General features: G+C 41.7%; 1 protein-coding gene across 2 annotated transcripts in view; it reads right to left on the bottom strand.

Moving 5' to 3' along the window:
- Nucleotides 1-17,389, bottom strand: part of LOC146625974 (uncharacterized) — a 69,967-nt gene that overhangs the window by 11,168 nt on the left and 41,410 nt on the right. Inside the window, exon 4 of one of the 2 annotated variants that reach the window (XM_085363089.1) lies at nt 14,848-15,721. In XM_085363089.1, the coding sequence (XP_085219215.1) occupies nt 14,848-15,721 (874 nt within the window). Of the gene's footprint in view, nt 1-14,517; nt 15,722-17,389 lie in introns of those variants that run through there. The other variant, XM_085363093.1, reaches the window with a different exon arrangement.

Below are 17,389 nucleotides of genomic sequence, written 5' to 3'. Positions count from 1 at the left end.
ACTGGTGCAGTAGGTAACCATGCTCTAAGTTGTTTCACATTCTTCACCCAATAATACCATTGGAAATTAGGCAATGAAAAACCTCCTTGTTTTGTACTCGCTTGAAGTTTCTTAATACTTAAACGATGTGGTGAGCTACCCCAAAGAAACTGCCGAATCAAAAAATCTAGATCTTTGAAATACTTATCTGGAATGTGTAATGGAATATTGGATAAAATATAAAAGATCATGGGTGCAGTCATCATCTTAATACAACTCATTTTACCACATATTGTGAGACGTATTCCGGACCATCTACCAAATTCCATTTTTATTCTTTCAAACATTGGCTCCATATTTGCTCAGACCATCTTAGTGTAATCTGAGGTCATTTGTATCCCCAAATACTAGGGCTGAACGATATATCGCATTTGCGATAATATCGCGACATGATCAAGTGCAATTTTCTAACCGCAAAGGCTGCGATTATACTCTGGACATGTCCAAATTCATGGGCTGCATCCTCCTGAGGCCGCATTTGTAGACCGATTACGTCACAGCGACGCGCCGAAGGCTGTCCAAATTACTACCATATCCCAGAATTCATAGCGCGGCCCAGCCAAACTCCAGTTTCCAACAATGGCGGCCGCTACTAAGTTTTAAAATTACTCATACTAATCTTTCTGGGTCACAAAATAAACTTTTAAAATATTTTCAGGCGAGAAAGTAGCTGTGTAAACATCAAATATCTGCTCGGTTTATCAAGATATCCCATATTTGCAAAAGTGCTTCGACGTTTTCAGAGGCGTCTGCTACCCACCAGCTCGACAGCTAGCCGGGAGCTCGAGGGTTACTGATGCGGCCGAGAACGGCACAACTCCCGGCACATCATTTTCAGATCACCGCGGAGTTTCGCTGCTCGGGTTAAACGTAATATATAAGTCACTTAGACAACCTAAAAATGTTATTGTTGGGCTTTTTTCAGTGTTTTGTTTGTTCGTGAGTAAATCGGTTTGGCTGAGATTAAAGTTATTAGATTAGATAAAATAAAACTTTATTAATCCCCCGGGTGGGTTCCTCCTTGGTTTTCACACAGCTGACTAAACGTCAAACAGAAAACTTATTAAACAGAAGTATGAGACAGTCGAGAATTTACGCCAGTGTCTGGTTATATTTTAGATAGCAAGAAGCAGACGGCCGAGTTTATTAAACTCCACCGAGACAGCGGTGACGCTAATCAGAACTAGACCGTCCAATTTCACGCCTTTAAACTTTAAAGGCGTGTTTGTGTGTGTGTTTATACAATTGCTATTATGTTTGCACTTTATGTGTAATGTTACTGACTGCAGAGATCAGTAAGATGTGTGTATTTTTTATTTATTAGTTTTATTTATTTAATATTTTTTAATTGAATGACTGTCTAGTAGTTCACAGATGTCGAAAAACTGAGTGTGGTAAAGCCACTGATTTTGTTTATGTATATTTCTGCAATCTGCACATTGTACTGACTTTCATTTTAATGTTTACACCAGGGTTCCTTGTCAGCACTTTATGCTCAGATGTTTGTAAGCTAAAAATAAACTATTGTGTATGTTCAAATATACTGTTGTGATTGAAGAAGTTAAATAAAAATGTCAGTCATCAATTCATGCATCACCTCATGTCATCATAACAGAGGTCTGTCTTCCAGGAAAGAACAGTTTAAAATTAATGTAATATAGTATTGGCCATACTATAAGATGTATTGCTTGTCTTTGTTTAATAATACAGAAGACAAATACCTTAAAAAATAATCGCATATCGCATCGCAATCGCAATATTGGGGCAAAAAAATCGCAATTAGATTATTTTCCATAATCGTTCAGCCCTACCAAATACCTCAAACCATTCACAGACCACCCAAACTCCCACTGTTTAAATAAAGTATGAGGGCAGTGTCCTGACATAGGCATTGCCTCTGATTTATCCCAGTTGACGCAATACCCTGAAAGCAGCGTAAAGCTTTCTATACATTCTGATAGGGCTGGAATTGACTTCCCAGACTGGGTCATAAGTAACAACATATCATCTGCATATCATAGAAGCTTATGTTGACTATTAACCATCGAAATTCCAAATACGTCCGCACCTACACGGGTATGTTTGAAAACGCAGCTGTTTCGTCCACACGTAAACGGCGTTTCGAATCACCGAAAACAGATTTTTTTTAAAACTCTTTTTTTTCTGTTTACGTGTGGACAAGGAATACAGAGGTCAAAGGTATGTGCCTTTTTTTCACGTCACGCTGTGCGCCACGTTATTGTTTACAGGAGATGAATTGCAGAATGGCAGGTAGTCAGATTAACAGTATTTTGTCTCTATCTTCAGGTTTTACATTGGGTTTTTTTGGTTTTTTTCCCCCCTTTTCATACCGCTCTCCCCCTGCAATGGCTCTGTGACCCCCTAAGGGCGGGCCCCACACTTTGGGAAGGTCTGTCTTAAACAAATAATCCTACTCAACACAATCAAAAGCTTTAGCAGCATCCAGCGATAGGGCCACTTTTGGATATACTGAATCATATATATAATTTTTTCGCCATTACTACTTTTAATCGACCCACGAAGACCCTTGACAAGATTTTTTGGTCAGAATTCAGCAAAGATATGGGGCTCAACCACTTGGGTCTAAAGGGTCTTTCCCAGTTTTAGGAATAAATGTTATCAGTCCAGAGTGCATTGACTGAGGTAATGAGCCTACTTTAAAAGCCTCATTAAAAACATCAAGCAACAGGGGACTTAACATATCCTCAAATGCTCTATAGAAATCCAATGGTAACCCATCTAATCCTGGAGCTTTATTAAGTGGCATACTGTTAATTGCACGGGTAATCTCCTCCACTGTAATTGGAGCATCTATAATCTGCTGGTCAGTAGCAGAAAGCTGTGGCAGGTTTAAATCAGTAAAGAATGCTTCAAATTTCTGTTCATCTAAACTACCTCGTGTAGAATAAAGATTATTGTAAAAATGTTACCGTTTGGTAAATCGGTTTGGCTGAGATTAAAGTTACAGTTTTCACACAGCTGAATAAACGTCAAACAGAAAACTGGTTAAACAGAAGGGTAAGATGGTAGAATTTACTCCAGTGTCCTGCTATTTTTTAGACAGCAAGAAGCAGGAGGCTGAGGTTATTGAACTCCACAGAGGCAATCTGCAAATTTCATTAAAAGTTTAATAAACTGTCATCTTGTCTTTATTTTTGGTTAGCACATACCTTAAACACTATAAGCTAATGATAATTATATAAGAGCAGATGCATGCTGGTGCAAATAGCAGTTCATTTTCCATCCAATGGATGCATGACGTGATTATCGCAAAAATAATCTAGTCGACTATCAAAAGAATCATTTTTGGCAGCCCTATTAGCCATAACCTGGGCGTGCAAGTGATTTTCTCATCAGCATCAAGTTTCATGTTGTGACAGATCACAAGCCTTTAGAGCTACTTTTAGTCTCCAAGAACTTAGATGAACTACCGCCACGAGTACAAAGACTGAGAATGAGATTACCGTATTTTCACGACCATAAGGCGCACTTAAGTCTTAGATTTTCTTCAAAAAGTACGGCACGCCCTATAGCGCAGTGCGCCCTGTGTGTTGTAAGGAGGACGTAGTAGAGAACACCATGAGAACACTAAAGGGTGAAGTGTGGGCGTTGATCGTATATACCAGACAATCGCACATACCTGTATAAAAGGACAGGTATGTGCATTATGCAGGACATCGTTGTTTTAACAACCCTGAAAATGGCAAAGAGACACGCCTATGAAGCACAGTTTAAACTGAAGGCAATCAGCTACGCGGAGGAACATGGAAATCGAGCAGCCGCGAGAGAATTTAAGATTAACGAATCGATGGTTCGCAAATGGAGGAAGCTAGAAAACAAGCTCCGGCAGGTCAAGAAAACGCAGCTGAGTTTCCGCGGACATAAGGCGAGGTGGCCCGAGTTGGAGGAAAAACTCGAGCGGTGGATCATCGAGCAAAGAGCGAGCGGGAGAAGCGTTTCGACGGTCACCATTCGGCTAAAAGCAGTTTCACTAGCTGAAGAGATGAACATTGAACATTTCCAAGGAGGTCCGTCTTGGTGCTTTCGTTTTATGAAACTGTGCCATTTTTCCATCCGGACCAGGACTATGGTAGCGCAGCAACTTCCAGCGGATTATAAGGAAAAGCTGGCCATCTTCCGCTCCTACTGCAGCAAACACATCGGCGACAAAAACATCCAGCCCAGCCACATCACAAACATGGACGAGGTCCCGCTCACTTTTGACATCCCGGTGAGTCACACTGTGGAGAAGAAGGGGACCAGCACGGTAGCGATACGCACAACGGGGCACGAAAAGTCTTCTTTTACTGTTGTGCTTGGCTGCCATGCTAATGGACAGAAACTGCCGCCTATGGTGATTTTTAAGCAAAAGACTTTGCCTAAAGAGAAGTTTCCAGCAGGAATCATCATTAAGGCAAATGAAAAGGGCTGGATGGATGAGGAAATGATGAAAGAGTGGCTGAGGGAGGTGTATGTAAGGAGACCAGGTGGTTTTTTCCACGCATCACCATCGCTCTTAATCTGTGACTCTATGCGTGCCCATCTCACAGCCGATGTGAAAAAACTAGTGAAACAAATGAACTGTGAGCTTGCTGTCATTCCGGGAGGCCTGACAAAGGAACTCCAACCGCTGGACATCGGTGTGAACCGCCCGTTCAAAGTAAGGCTGCGAGCGGCCTGGGAGCGATGGATGACCGATGGAGACCACAGTTTCACCAAGAGTGGAAGGCAGCGCCGGGCGAGTTACGCCACAATTTGCCAATGGATTGTAGATGCTTGGGCTAACATGTCTGCTGGCACTGTTGTTCGAGCTTTCGCAAAAGCCGGCATCATTTCCGAGGAGCCGCACGGCACGGAAAGTGACTCTGACAGTGAAGAAAGTGAACCTGGCATGTTTGATGGAGATTTAGCGCAGCTGTTCAATTCAGACACAGAGGATGAGGACTTCGATGGGTTTGATTGATGATAAAAATGTGAGTACCAAACTTTGTTTTGCTCCTGCTTTATTTTTAAATATGCACACTTGTATGCTTGTGTGTTGTTGATGATGACGATTACCGGTAATAGAAATGTGAGTAAGGTACCGAACTCAGGTTTGCTCCCGCTTTATTTTTAAATACGCATACGGTACTTGTATGCGCCCTATGATCCAGTGCGCCTTATGTGTGTGTTAAATACAGTAATGGCACACATAACTGAGACTGCGCCTTTTAGTACAGTGCGTCTTATGGTCATGAAAATACGGTAATGAGGTTCTCTTTCACCATCTCACATGTCATACACACAGCAACTGCAGACGTGCTGCCAGAGTGCCAGAAAGAGCGGTTTCTAACACGACATTAAGAGATGAAATGGACTTGTATGCACATCAGGCCTTCCTGAAATAGAGGACAGACAACAACAAATAAGACAGCAGCAACACAGAGATGAAACAATAAAACATGTCCAACTCTACTGCAAAATCTTTTTGACTGGAGTAACAGCCAGTATTTGGTTGTAGTGGACTATTTCTCAAGATACACAGAAATACCTGAGCTGTCTTCTAACACATCAGCAGCAATGATTGAACACTTAAAGTCCGTATTGGCACGCTACAGCATACCAACATAATTAAAGTCAGATAATGGCCCACAATTCTCCTCAGAACTCTTCCCAACGTTTGCTCTAGAGTGGGGCTTTGCCCACACCGCTTCCAGCCTGAGATTCCCTCAGAGAAACGGTGAGACTGAAAGAGAAATGAGAACAGTAAAAAGCCTTCTACAGAAAGCAGACCCATCTCTCACCATCATGGCATATTGCACCACACCACTTGCCAATGGACATAGCCCTGCAGAGATTCTAATGGGGAGGAAACTTCGTACCACAGCCCCTATACTTCCATCCTGCCTCAAACCAGGCAGGATAAACATCACTATGCTGAGAGACATAAAAAAGAAAAAAAGAGAGAGAGATAGAAACAGTGGAAATGGTTCAACAACAGAGAGCACAAGACCTCACTGGACTACAACCAGGAGATCAAGTTTGGATCTGGGACATGAAAGAAAACGGGACAATATAAAGCAGAGCGGAATTCTCCACGATATTATCTCATTGAGACAATCCCCCACCCACCCAAGTCTCATATACCACCAAGTAACCAAACTACGGAAAGAAGATATCCTAGAAGCCAAATCACAACAACAGTCGCCTTGAGGATTTGGTGCTATATATAAAAAAAAATATAAATATAACTGAATTGAATACTCAGAGGAGGGGTGTTATGGTAGGGACTAATTAAATGGTTCATGCAGCACCGTCTGGTTTTTTTTGTTGTGGCCTGCCAATAAAGGGACTCACTATGTTAAGACAGAGCTGTCCTTGTCTCATTAATACTGCTGCTATTATAAACCCCAGATCTACAAAAACAACGTGTTCATCCACAGCAGCTGGACAATAAAGTTATAGTGACCCTGATACTGCAGCAGATCGCTCTGACTTCCTGTTATCACTTCAAATAGAAACGAGGCTGTAGAGGTTTGGTGCAGGCAGAAAAACAGCTGCAGGGACAATGAAAAGACTTTTCTGCTCCAACTTCTCCCAGCATGCTGAGCTAATGATTAGTTGGTGTTTTTCTCCAAACACTCTCTCACTCTTCTCTCAACGTGTTCACAATAAACTGTGAACAGACACCGAGGAGAGCAGCAGAAGACCTCATTCAGGAGCTAAACTCAACATGAACTGAACTCACAGTAAAGTTAGCTCGGTGCTTACCTTTAGATGAGCCCACAAACCGAGAGAAACTCCGCGATGAAGCTGCAACTCTTTCCAAACACAGGAAACAGATCAGGGAGCAGAGACCCACGTGGTTCACGCTGATCTCAGCTACGATCCAGGAGACAAGGGTGGGCAGATCGATGCAGATATCAGGACGTTGGTAGTGGTTTATGATCGATACTTTAATTTGTTTCTCTCCTCTAAGTTCACTACTTTACTCCCGTTTCATGACAAAGGAGCTCTCTCTGCTCGGCTCCTCTCGTGCACACACACTTTGCTCCGCCCTCTTCTCTTCTTCTTCTTCTTTGTGTTTAACGGCGGTTGGCAACCAACGTAAAGGAGCATTACCGCCTCCTACTGTTCCGGAGTATGGGTCAGACAGTGAGTTTACAATTTGTATCCAAAAAACAAAACAAAAAACAAAAACAAAAATTTCCCAATTCCCCGCTCCTTCAATCTATTCTGCAGAACTGACCTCTCCACATCATAACCCTTACACCGCAGTATTACATGCTCTACTGTCTCCATCTCCTCCTGGCACACTCCACAAAGCCCCGTCTCATGTTCTCCTATCATCTGTAGTGTTTTATTTAATGCACAATGTCCCAGTCTAAGCCTGGTAATGACCACCTCATCTCTCCTATTACCCCTATACAACCTACTCACTGCCACCTCCCTCTTAAGATGATACAATTGCCTGCCCGTACTCCCTGTATCCCACCGCTTCTGCCACTCCTGAACAACCTGCCTCCAAACAATACCTTTCGCTTCAGATCCGCTGCTTGTAATTTCCATCTCAGTCCTATTTTTAGTCAACGCTCTTTTTGCCAACCTATCCACCTTTTCATTTCCACTGATCCCTACATGAGCTGGCACCCAAAGAAAGTGAATATTGCCACCACAACACCTTATTCTGCTGATAGTCTCCAGAATACTATACAGCATGCCCTGCCTTGTCTTCGAACAAAATGATTGTAGACTTGAAAGAACAGCTGCCGAGTCAGACCACACAACCACCTGCCTGATTTTTGAACACTCTACCCATTTCAATGCTACCAAAATTGCTACCATTTCAACCGAGTACACTGCCAGTCCATCCGAAGTGCGTCTGTTTATTTCAATATTTTTCGACGGAACTGCTATTCCAAACCCTGTACTTCCAGTATCTGGACTTTTAGCACCATCCGTGAACACATGAATACACTCAGGGTATTCATTCAAGCTTCCGCCTTCTTCTTACTGCTCTGCTGTGACTTATTGTTGTGCAGTCACGTGACTCAGCAGCACATTTTAACCACATGGGGTATGTTCCAAAAGTTCCTCCATTCTCCTTTTTTCCTAACTTCTTTTCATTGGCCTTGATGAAAACGTCATCGTAGGAAGAAGAATTGCTAAGGACTCAGGAAAAGCGAAGAGCGCTGCTGAGAATTGGAACAGCCTTACACCCGTCTCTCTGTAACAATGTTACGCCCGGAAGGACTCTTATGGAGGACTGCAAGAGACACACACATGGAATTAAACAATTCTGTCCTTCAGGTCCTTGAGGTGGTCGAATCGATGTCTATGGTCTTTTGTGTGTATTTTCTGATGTGTAGAACTGAAGAAGCTTCTCGGATGAGAGGTGAAACGTCTTCAAGCAGCTTAAAGAAGTCCAGACGCTTTTCTTTGCAAGCTCCTTTGACTACGATGACCTGGATGACTGAGAACCTTCACAGACATTTTCTGGTCTTCTTAGTATCCATTTTAGTGTGGTTTCAGCTAACCAAGAATAAGAATTACGTTGTCTGGAAAATGCAATATTTAGAATTAATAAGCGGAGCTGGACACACCCACTACTTCACTCCATGCAGCCGGAAGCGGAAGTGAATCATTTGTAGTGATGCCGCCTCTTTTAATGACTTTACTCAGGGTTATCTGCAACCGCTGTAAATAGGCAGAAGGCTTTTCACCTGAGTTCTGGTTTGTGCTCAAGAATTTGGCAAAAAGCTCATCCCCATCATCAACAGTGCCATAGGATATGTCAAGAAAAATTTACACTGGCTTCCTATCAAATATCGAATTGATTTTAAAATCCTATTGTTTACTTAGAAAATTTTAAACAATATGGCACCTGACTACTTAGCTGATCTCCTCTGTCTGTACAGCCCTCAGAGAGCACTAAGATCATCGGGCCAACTGCTCTTGGTGCAACCTAGGTCTCGGCTGAAGACCAGAGGAGACAGTGCCTTTGCCGTTGCTGCACCCAGGCTATGGAATACTCTCCCTCTTCATATTCGCGCGTCAGATTCCATTCAGTCTTTTAAATCACATTTAAAAACGTATTTGTTTGATCTGGCATTTAAGGCGAATTAGGGTAATTTACATCTGGCTCTGTATTTAGATTATGGAATTATCTTATATTTTAGATATTTGTAATTTATATTTTATTGTGATTTTATTTGTACTGCGATTTTACTGGAAAGCACTTTGGTGTACTTCGGTCTTAAAAATGTGCTATATAAATAAATTTTGATTGATTGATTGAAGAAGGCTGATATAATCATGAAGCGTTAGGACCACAGTGCTTTGCAATGTCAGCAGTTGGCGGAAGAAGGCTCTCAACTATTTTCGTTACCTTAAGTTTGTCAGATATGGTACGATCTGTGAGGGGGAATTCAACATTGTTGCGCCACGTATCATAATCAGCTTCTAAAGTAGAGCAAGTGGTTTTCTCCGAGAAGGGCCTTTGCGTGACCTTGAGAAGGCATTTCATTGTTCATAATGACATCCTCAACTACTACTCTCTGTACTTCAGGTGGAGTGAGCTGTTCAGGTGGTAAGTAGATAGTGGTTGTTCTGTGCGAGGCAGTCACCTCTACACTTGGAGAGGATGAGTGAGAGCCATGCTCAGGCGAGTGGGTTGAACCACTGCCCAATTTAACAGGACTTTGATCCTCAATGATGGTTGGTTCATCTCAGTCTGTGTCACTAGTGAACTGCGGATTTTGACTAGGCACTGATGCATTTGGTCCAACTGTGGGGTTACTCTCAGTGGACTTCTTCATTTTGGCCAGCTCACCTAACAAAACCTCAAAATCTGCACCACTCAGTTCGGCAAGACCTTTTAGTTCAGTTGGGTAAGAATGGATTAAACACGAACCCCTGTCTGCAGCATACAGCCAGACAGCAGCTGGATATGATGGACAACACTTGGGTTATGGCTTTGTCTTTTGCAAGGTAAGCTATCCTTAAGGAACTGGACTGGTTCACCTGATTGGAACTCCACAATGGCTGTGTTTTTAAAATGTGCCTCTGTGCTAGTTATTTTAATTACTCTTCCAATGGAACCAAACTACCCTAAGTAATCAATAACCTCATTGTCAACCTCATCACCTGTTACCCTCCTACTAGGACAGAGTTAGGTACTTTGACACCTTCAGTTTGGATTACATCCATGTTCTTATTACTCCAACCCAGAATGTCATTGACAAATGTAATGATTTGACCCAAAAGGCATGAAAGCACCAGTTGCTAAACTTCCAAAAATAAAAGGAATTAAACCTCCTGGCTGGTGCGCCACATTTGTGTAGCACCTCTACTCAGGACCAGTACACTTTCACTTCAAATAGAGACCCTAGACATCTTAATAGGTTCAGAAGGTGGTTTTGTTTTGGAGACTCACAAAAGGAATTGGCTTGGAAATGAACAACTGAGACCTTTATTGCCTCAGTACCATTCATAAACATATACAGCACAATAAACCAAACTGCACACTAATAGTGCATTTTAAAGGTGAATAGATATAAAGCAGAACAAATAAAATAAAGACAGTCGAATGAAAGACTTATACTGAATTGTATCAGAACTCTTTTGAATGAATAAAACGGATGGAAGTATTCCCGTTGTGAAGTTTGAATTGTCCAGTCTGAATTGTCCTTTAAAGTCGTTGAAACCTGTAGCGGAAGTGTCAGTGTGCAAACCCTATTATCTGGGATAGGGCTTGTCTGAAATACAGGGATGCTTGAATCAGTTTCTCAGGCAAATCCTACAATCCGATCGCATGGCTGGCCACATCATTTCATGATCATTCAGGATCTCATTTGGGCTGTTCTCGCCGTCAGTGGTTCTCCAGAATCCTTTCTAGTAGTTCAAAAAACCAATCTACACAAACAGTGCAGAACAATGAATTTCTTTTCCATCTTGTGTTCTTAACATGAGCTCATGAACTTCTTTTCCAAATGTATTAATAACAAATGGCATTCCATTTAGCTTTACCAAGTTACAAGAGTTACAGTAACTTGTTTGTACCAGTATCAACTATTTTATCACAATTATATCACAATAAAGAACATCAGCAGCTTAAACAGTAATGTAAATAGTCATCGCAATCAAGGTGACATTCATCCGTAAGGCTAACAAGCAAATGTAACTTAATTCACAGTGCAAGTACTAATGAACTTGAAATATGCTCATTTCTATTAAGACTTAACCATTCTAATATAAACAGAGCTAGTGCTTCTATCCGAATACCTCCCCGATCGGAATATGGCTTCGTGGGGGTAGGGTAGCTAACAGCTATTAGCAGCTAGCATCGGCAGTAAAACACCTTTAGCTCAAAGCATTCAACACTTATAACACACTGTGAAGAACAACAAGAAAAGTAAAACAACACACCAAATTTGATGAACAAACGGCATGTCACTCACTGGGATATTCCAACACAAATAACTGGACAGACGTTATTCCCTTTGTGGTCAGAGTTCGGGGCCTAATAAAAGAGTAGCTTATTAGCATTTATACGTAAAACAATCTGGTCTCATTAATCAGGTTGCAGCATTGCATACCAAATACTTTTCGGTGAGCTCCGACACACACTTGACTGCCATCAGAGAGGGAAGATCTCATAGGAAGAGACAGGTAATGCTTCCTGCGCACTAGACGCACGGTTGTCAGAACACAAAACTGCATTACAGCACCCCCTTCTGACAATAACAGGCTATAGCCTTAGATAAAAAAAAGAGGGGGGGGGGGGGGGGGGGATTTTTACGGCCCTGTATTTCACATGGGTTACACTATTATCTAACAATTCTCAGCCTGTAATTTTGTACTTACTATATAAGTCTAGGATATTCTGTTCAGACTAATTTGGCGCAGGAAAATTGCACCCTGACTTAAACTGGCTATGATATCTAAGCATGTTTGGAAATCCCTCTGCAGCTCTACATGTCAGTCTCAATAATTCAGTTCAATCATAGAGCCAAATTCACTCTTTTACCCCATTATTACATGGAGGGCCAACTCTTAATGAGAACCATTGCAATGTATATATATATAAAAAAAATTTAAAAAAAAATTCACTAAATGAACTTTATTTAATCACTATATTCCTAACATGCACAGACAGTGAGTGACTTCTCTCTGCATGTCTTATTTTCACCTTTGACCTTCACTGCGATGTCTGGGAGCCCGTCCCCTTCTCTCTGCCTCTCACACATCCAGTAGCAGGCCATGTTTGTGCCTTCATGAGCTGTACCATCCAGTGTTTTGCTTTATTAAGTCTTTAATATCAATTTTTTTGTCAGTCTCGTATTTACATTTTTCTTTATATCCGGGAGATCTCTCAACCTTGCCAAATCCCATTACACACAATGTACATATGTTTGCACTTCACATCTCCTTTAGCCCATTTTTAGAGACTCAAGTTCATTTATCAACACTTAACTGTTGGAATATTTCCTAAAAATAAACTGAACGTTGAAACCAAATATTTCCTTGGATTTATTGAAATGAATATTTGCAAAGCAATCAAAACAGCACAATCTTCACACCAGCATTGACAAAAATATCACCTCTTTTATACTCCTTGTATAAATTGTATCCTACCTACACCCGTTTTCACACCTTCTCTTGTGTGATTAGGTAGAGGATCATTAGGAGGTCCCTCTAAGGGGGACGCTCCTACAGAGCTTAAATCTGGAACTCTCCACCATTTGACCTTAGACCTGAAGAAGATTCTCGGTTGAGAGGTGAAATAATCTTCAAGCAATTTAAAGAAGTCCAGATTTTTAGGGTCTGTTGCAGAGTGAAAGTTTTTCCACAAAAGGTCACAGTGAAACTCTTTCCCACCACCACAGTGATGACAGGGTTGAGAACTGGATCCTTCTGTGTTGCTCTGCTTCTAAACAAAGACACAAAGACAGTGTAAGTCAGGGAATTCCTTCAACATTTTAATTCTGAAAGTGGCCTGAAATAAAAAGTAAGCTGATTCTGAGGGGGTCAGGTGGGATACACTGATTGGTTTTAGTTAGATGACCCTCCCGTTGTTCATTTAGTAAATACAAGTAAAATGGATTGATTCTTATAAAGCACTTTTTTACTCTGCCTGAGCACTCAAGGTGCTTTTTACAACACGGTAAAGCACTTTGCATGCTAGAGTAAAGTGACCTGGTACTGAGACTCAATAAATGTCTTTGTTGTAGAGCAACCTTTCTACCAGTGGTAGGCAACCTTTCTGATGATGAGTGCCATCTAAAATTTCCTCAAAAGTCAATTTACCATATCAACAATTGCATTAACAATAAATTTAATAATGCTGCATATCAACAGTTACATAACTGCTAAGTGCTACATAACTTTGCACTTTTGCTGTAACGAGACAAATTTCCCACCTGTGGGACTAATAAAGGTCATCTTATCTTACACACTATATAGAACAACTTCATAGAAATAGATTTGCTATATTTCAAAAAAATTTTTTTTTATCCATAACAAGAACACCATAACAGCAAAGGAACTATACAAAGAGAAAATGCAGATGCTATTAATGGTCGCCTCACAACAATGGTAAATGGCCTGTATAGCGCTTTACTTAATCCCTATGGACCTTGACACTGCATTCAGTCATCCACCCATTCACACACTGGTGATGGTAAGCTACATTGTAGCCACAGCTGCCTTGGGCGCGCTGACAGAGGCGAGGCTGCCGGACACTAGCGCCACCGGGCCCTCTGGCCAACACCAGTAGGCAACGGGTGAAGTGTTTTGCCCAAGGACACAATGACCGAGACTGTCGGAGCCGGGGCTCGAACCGGCAACCTTCCGATTACAAGAAGAACTGCCAACTCTTGAGCCACATTCGCCCCAAAAACAATGATAAGAAAAAATAAACTGGGCTAATATGACTTATCTTTATACAAGGATTTGCAGATTAATGTGATCCCTGCCGCTGCTTTGTATTTGAAAGTTGTGTTATCTGGGGATCATATTTTGTAACTCGTTGAGGTGTCCCGTTATATCAGCGAGAAAGAAACATTGTCAACCCATCTTGATGCATGCTCAATCATCCAGGTAAGTAAACCTCCAAAAATTGATTCTGTTCATCTGGACATATAATTTTGTGGGAGAAACGTTTCGTCACTCATCCAAGTGACTCCTTCAGTCTCAGCTGACTGCAAGTTTCCCCCAATCTTATAAACAGTACATTTGCATAATGGTCAGTGGTTGTTGATCAATGGTCATGAGAATCTGCATAATTAAGCTTAAGGAACTGAACTCCCAGCACATTGTTCCTTCAGTGGGCTGGTTTCAGTCATTATCTAAATGCACTGTTTCCAAAATTCCAAAATTGAGTCCAGTAGAATTACTAACATTCGAACACAATTTAATGAGCACAGTTGAACGAAACAGTCAGTCTTAAACAAGAAGATAATAATATACATACATACCTCACAGTAACTGCACTTGCAGTTTCTTTCTGGTGTGGCTCTGTTGGTGGATTTTAAGGTAACGTGGCGCTTTAAAAGTCTTCTCACACAGGTCACATTTATAAGGTCTCCCCACAGTGTGGGTAAACATGTGGCGTTCTAAGTCTTTATATCTCACAAACAGTTTCCCACACTGATCACAGCAGTAAACGTCATTTCCAGTATGAATGCGGAGGTGAATATTTAGGCTGCCTAGCAAGTGGAAGGTTTTTCCACATATGTGGCAGCTGTACGCCTTAAATCCAGAGTGGATAACTTGATGACGCTGTAAGAGGCCACTGTGAGTAAAAGCTTTACCACACTGACCACAGCTGTATGCTTTAACTCCACTGTGGCTGAGTTGGTGTCTTTTTAAGCTTCCAGCCTCGGTAAAAGATTTTCCACACAAGTCACAGGTGTAAGGTTTAATTCCACTGTGGATGAGTTGGTGTGTTTGTAAGTTTCTAGGCTGGGTAAAAGACTTTCCACATAAGTCACAGGTGTAAGGTTTAATTCCACTGTGGATGAGTTGGTGTCTTTTTAAGCTTTCAGCGTGGGTATAAGATTTTCCACACAAGTCACAGGTGTACGGTTTAACTCCACTGTGGATGAGTTGGTGTCTTTTTAAGCTTTCAGCGTGGATATAAGATTTTCCACACAAGTCACAGGTGTACGGTTTAACTCCACTGTGGACGAGCTGGTGTGTTTGTAAGCTTCCAGCATGGGCAAAAGATTTTCCACACAAGTCACAGGTGTACGGTTTAATTCCACTGTGGATGAGTTGGTGTCTTTTTAAGTTAACAGCCAAAGTAAAACTTTTTCCACACAAGTCACAGGTGTATGCTTTAACTCCATTGTGGATGAGTCGGTGTGTTTTTAAGCTTTCAGCGTGGGTAAATGATTTTCCACACAAGTCACAGGTGTACGCTTTAATTCCACTGTGGATGAGATGGTGTCTTTTTAAGTTAGCAGCAAAAGTAAAAGATTTTCCACATAAGTCACAGGTGTACGCTTTAACTCCACTGTGGATGAGTTGGTGTGTTTTTAAGCTTCCAGCCCGGTTGAAAGATTTTCCACATAAGTCACAGGTGTAAGCTTTAACTCCACTGTGGATGACTTTGTGTCTTTTTAAGCTCCCAGCCAGGGTAAAATCCTTCCCACACTCATCACAGCTGTATGTTTTCTCTCTCTTTCTTCTGTGAGGTTTGTCGTCCTCCTGAGAGCGCTGACTTCTCGCTCCATGTTGGTCCTGCAGTGACAGAGATACAAACAGAGGCAGTGAGTGAAATGCAGTCGTGGAACAAACTGAAACTGACTCCATTAGTGGAATCAAAGATGTCAACAAACACGTCGTAGGTGTGTTACCACCACCTTCTGCTGATATTATCACATTACAATGATGTGCTACAATGAGAGTTGTAACCTGCACACAGGTTCAATAACAGATATTCTTGCTCACCTTTTGGGTTGAAGTCATTGTTTCCTCTGTAGTGGCTGAGCTGAGTCTAAATGGCTCGTCTCCTCCTGATGATCAGCTGGAACAAAAATATATTTATATGTATTTCATCCTTGACCAAAAGAAGCTGAGATGGAAAGCTCAAATCCACTCAAACTAAATGTCTTCAGTCAGTGTGTCAGCCTCCAGTTAACAACAGTGGTGAGAAACTGCAGTAATGAACCTCTACTGAGTAACTGCAGTTTGGTGCTTCATTTGAACCTCATAGATTTTATTAAACAAAATGGATAAAAAACACACAGTACAAAACAGAAGGTGAGCTGATAGTAAGAGTATCATCATCTCAAACTACATCAAGATTCTTAGAGCATGTCATGGTTCACTTGATCCCTGCAAACAGGCACAAACTGAAACTGTCTAAAGCTTTTGTGAAGACACTGAAGCAGTGGACTGATGAGGCTGTGGAGAATCTGCAGGTGTGTCTGGACTGCACCGACTGGCAGGTTTTCAGAATTGTTATCAACAGTTTGGATTATTATAGAGATGCTGTGACATCCTGTGACATCAGCTTCTGTGAGGAAGCTGCAAAGCATCACACACCAGGGTGAGTTAGAATAATGGCCAGCCCTGGTTCTCTAATATATTCATTGGGCTATAAAGCTGAAGACATGATCACTTCAATGAACCTGACGGAGGTGAGTACCACACTCTCAAAAACAAACTTAAGGCACACTTTGTAGTCAGAAGAAACATTATCTTTTAAACGTGAAAAGTTCAACCGAAGGCAGCAAGAAGTGGGAGAGATGGCAGATCGGTTTATTACATCCCTATATGCCTTGGCGTAGCATTGTGACTACGGGGCGCTGTACAGTGAAATGATAATTGACAGACTCGCTGTCGGAATGAGAGACAAGAGGCTCTCGGAGGAACTGTAAGTGGATGCAGAGCTCATGTTAGAAAAAGCAGTGATAGGGATTCCCCAAAGTGAGCTTGTTAAGAAGCACCAGCATCTTCTTAAAAACAACTTCAAGCAGGAGAATCCTTGCAACGTGGACATCATTAGCAAAGATAAAACATTTCAAACCAGAACAGACTGTGCCACAAAACACAGAGAGGAACATGAAACATGACACAAGGCAATGCAATCGATGTGGAAAGACAACACCTCACAGCAAAAAGCTGTGCCCAGCCAAAGAGGTAGTCTGCAATCAGTGTAAAAAGAAAGGTCACTATGCAAGAGTGTGCAGGTCGGGGGCACTGGGAGAAATATGGGCAGCAGGTGGTGACATTGAAGAGAGGGAAGTAGCACAGTAGCATCTGATAGAACTGAGGATGCATGGATGACTAAAAAAAAAGTTAACAATATAGACCTGTTGGCTCAAAATTGACAAAAGAGCGG

Source organism: Diplotaxodon limnothrissa, linkage group LG9 (genome assembly GCF_057381915.1).
Source record: "Diplotaxodon limnothrissa isolate DT_005_m linkage group LG9, D_limnothrissa_male_GT1.1, whole genome shotgun sequence".
NCBI classification, from domain to species: domain Eukaryota; kingdom Metazoa; phylum Chordata; class Actinopteri; order Cichliformes; family Cichlidae; genus Diplotaxodon; species Diplotaxodon limnothrissa.
The sequence above is the reverse complement of the archived record's forward strand: the minus strand, read 5'-3'. Positions and strand labels throughout refer to the sequence as shown.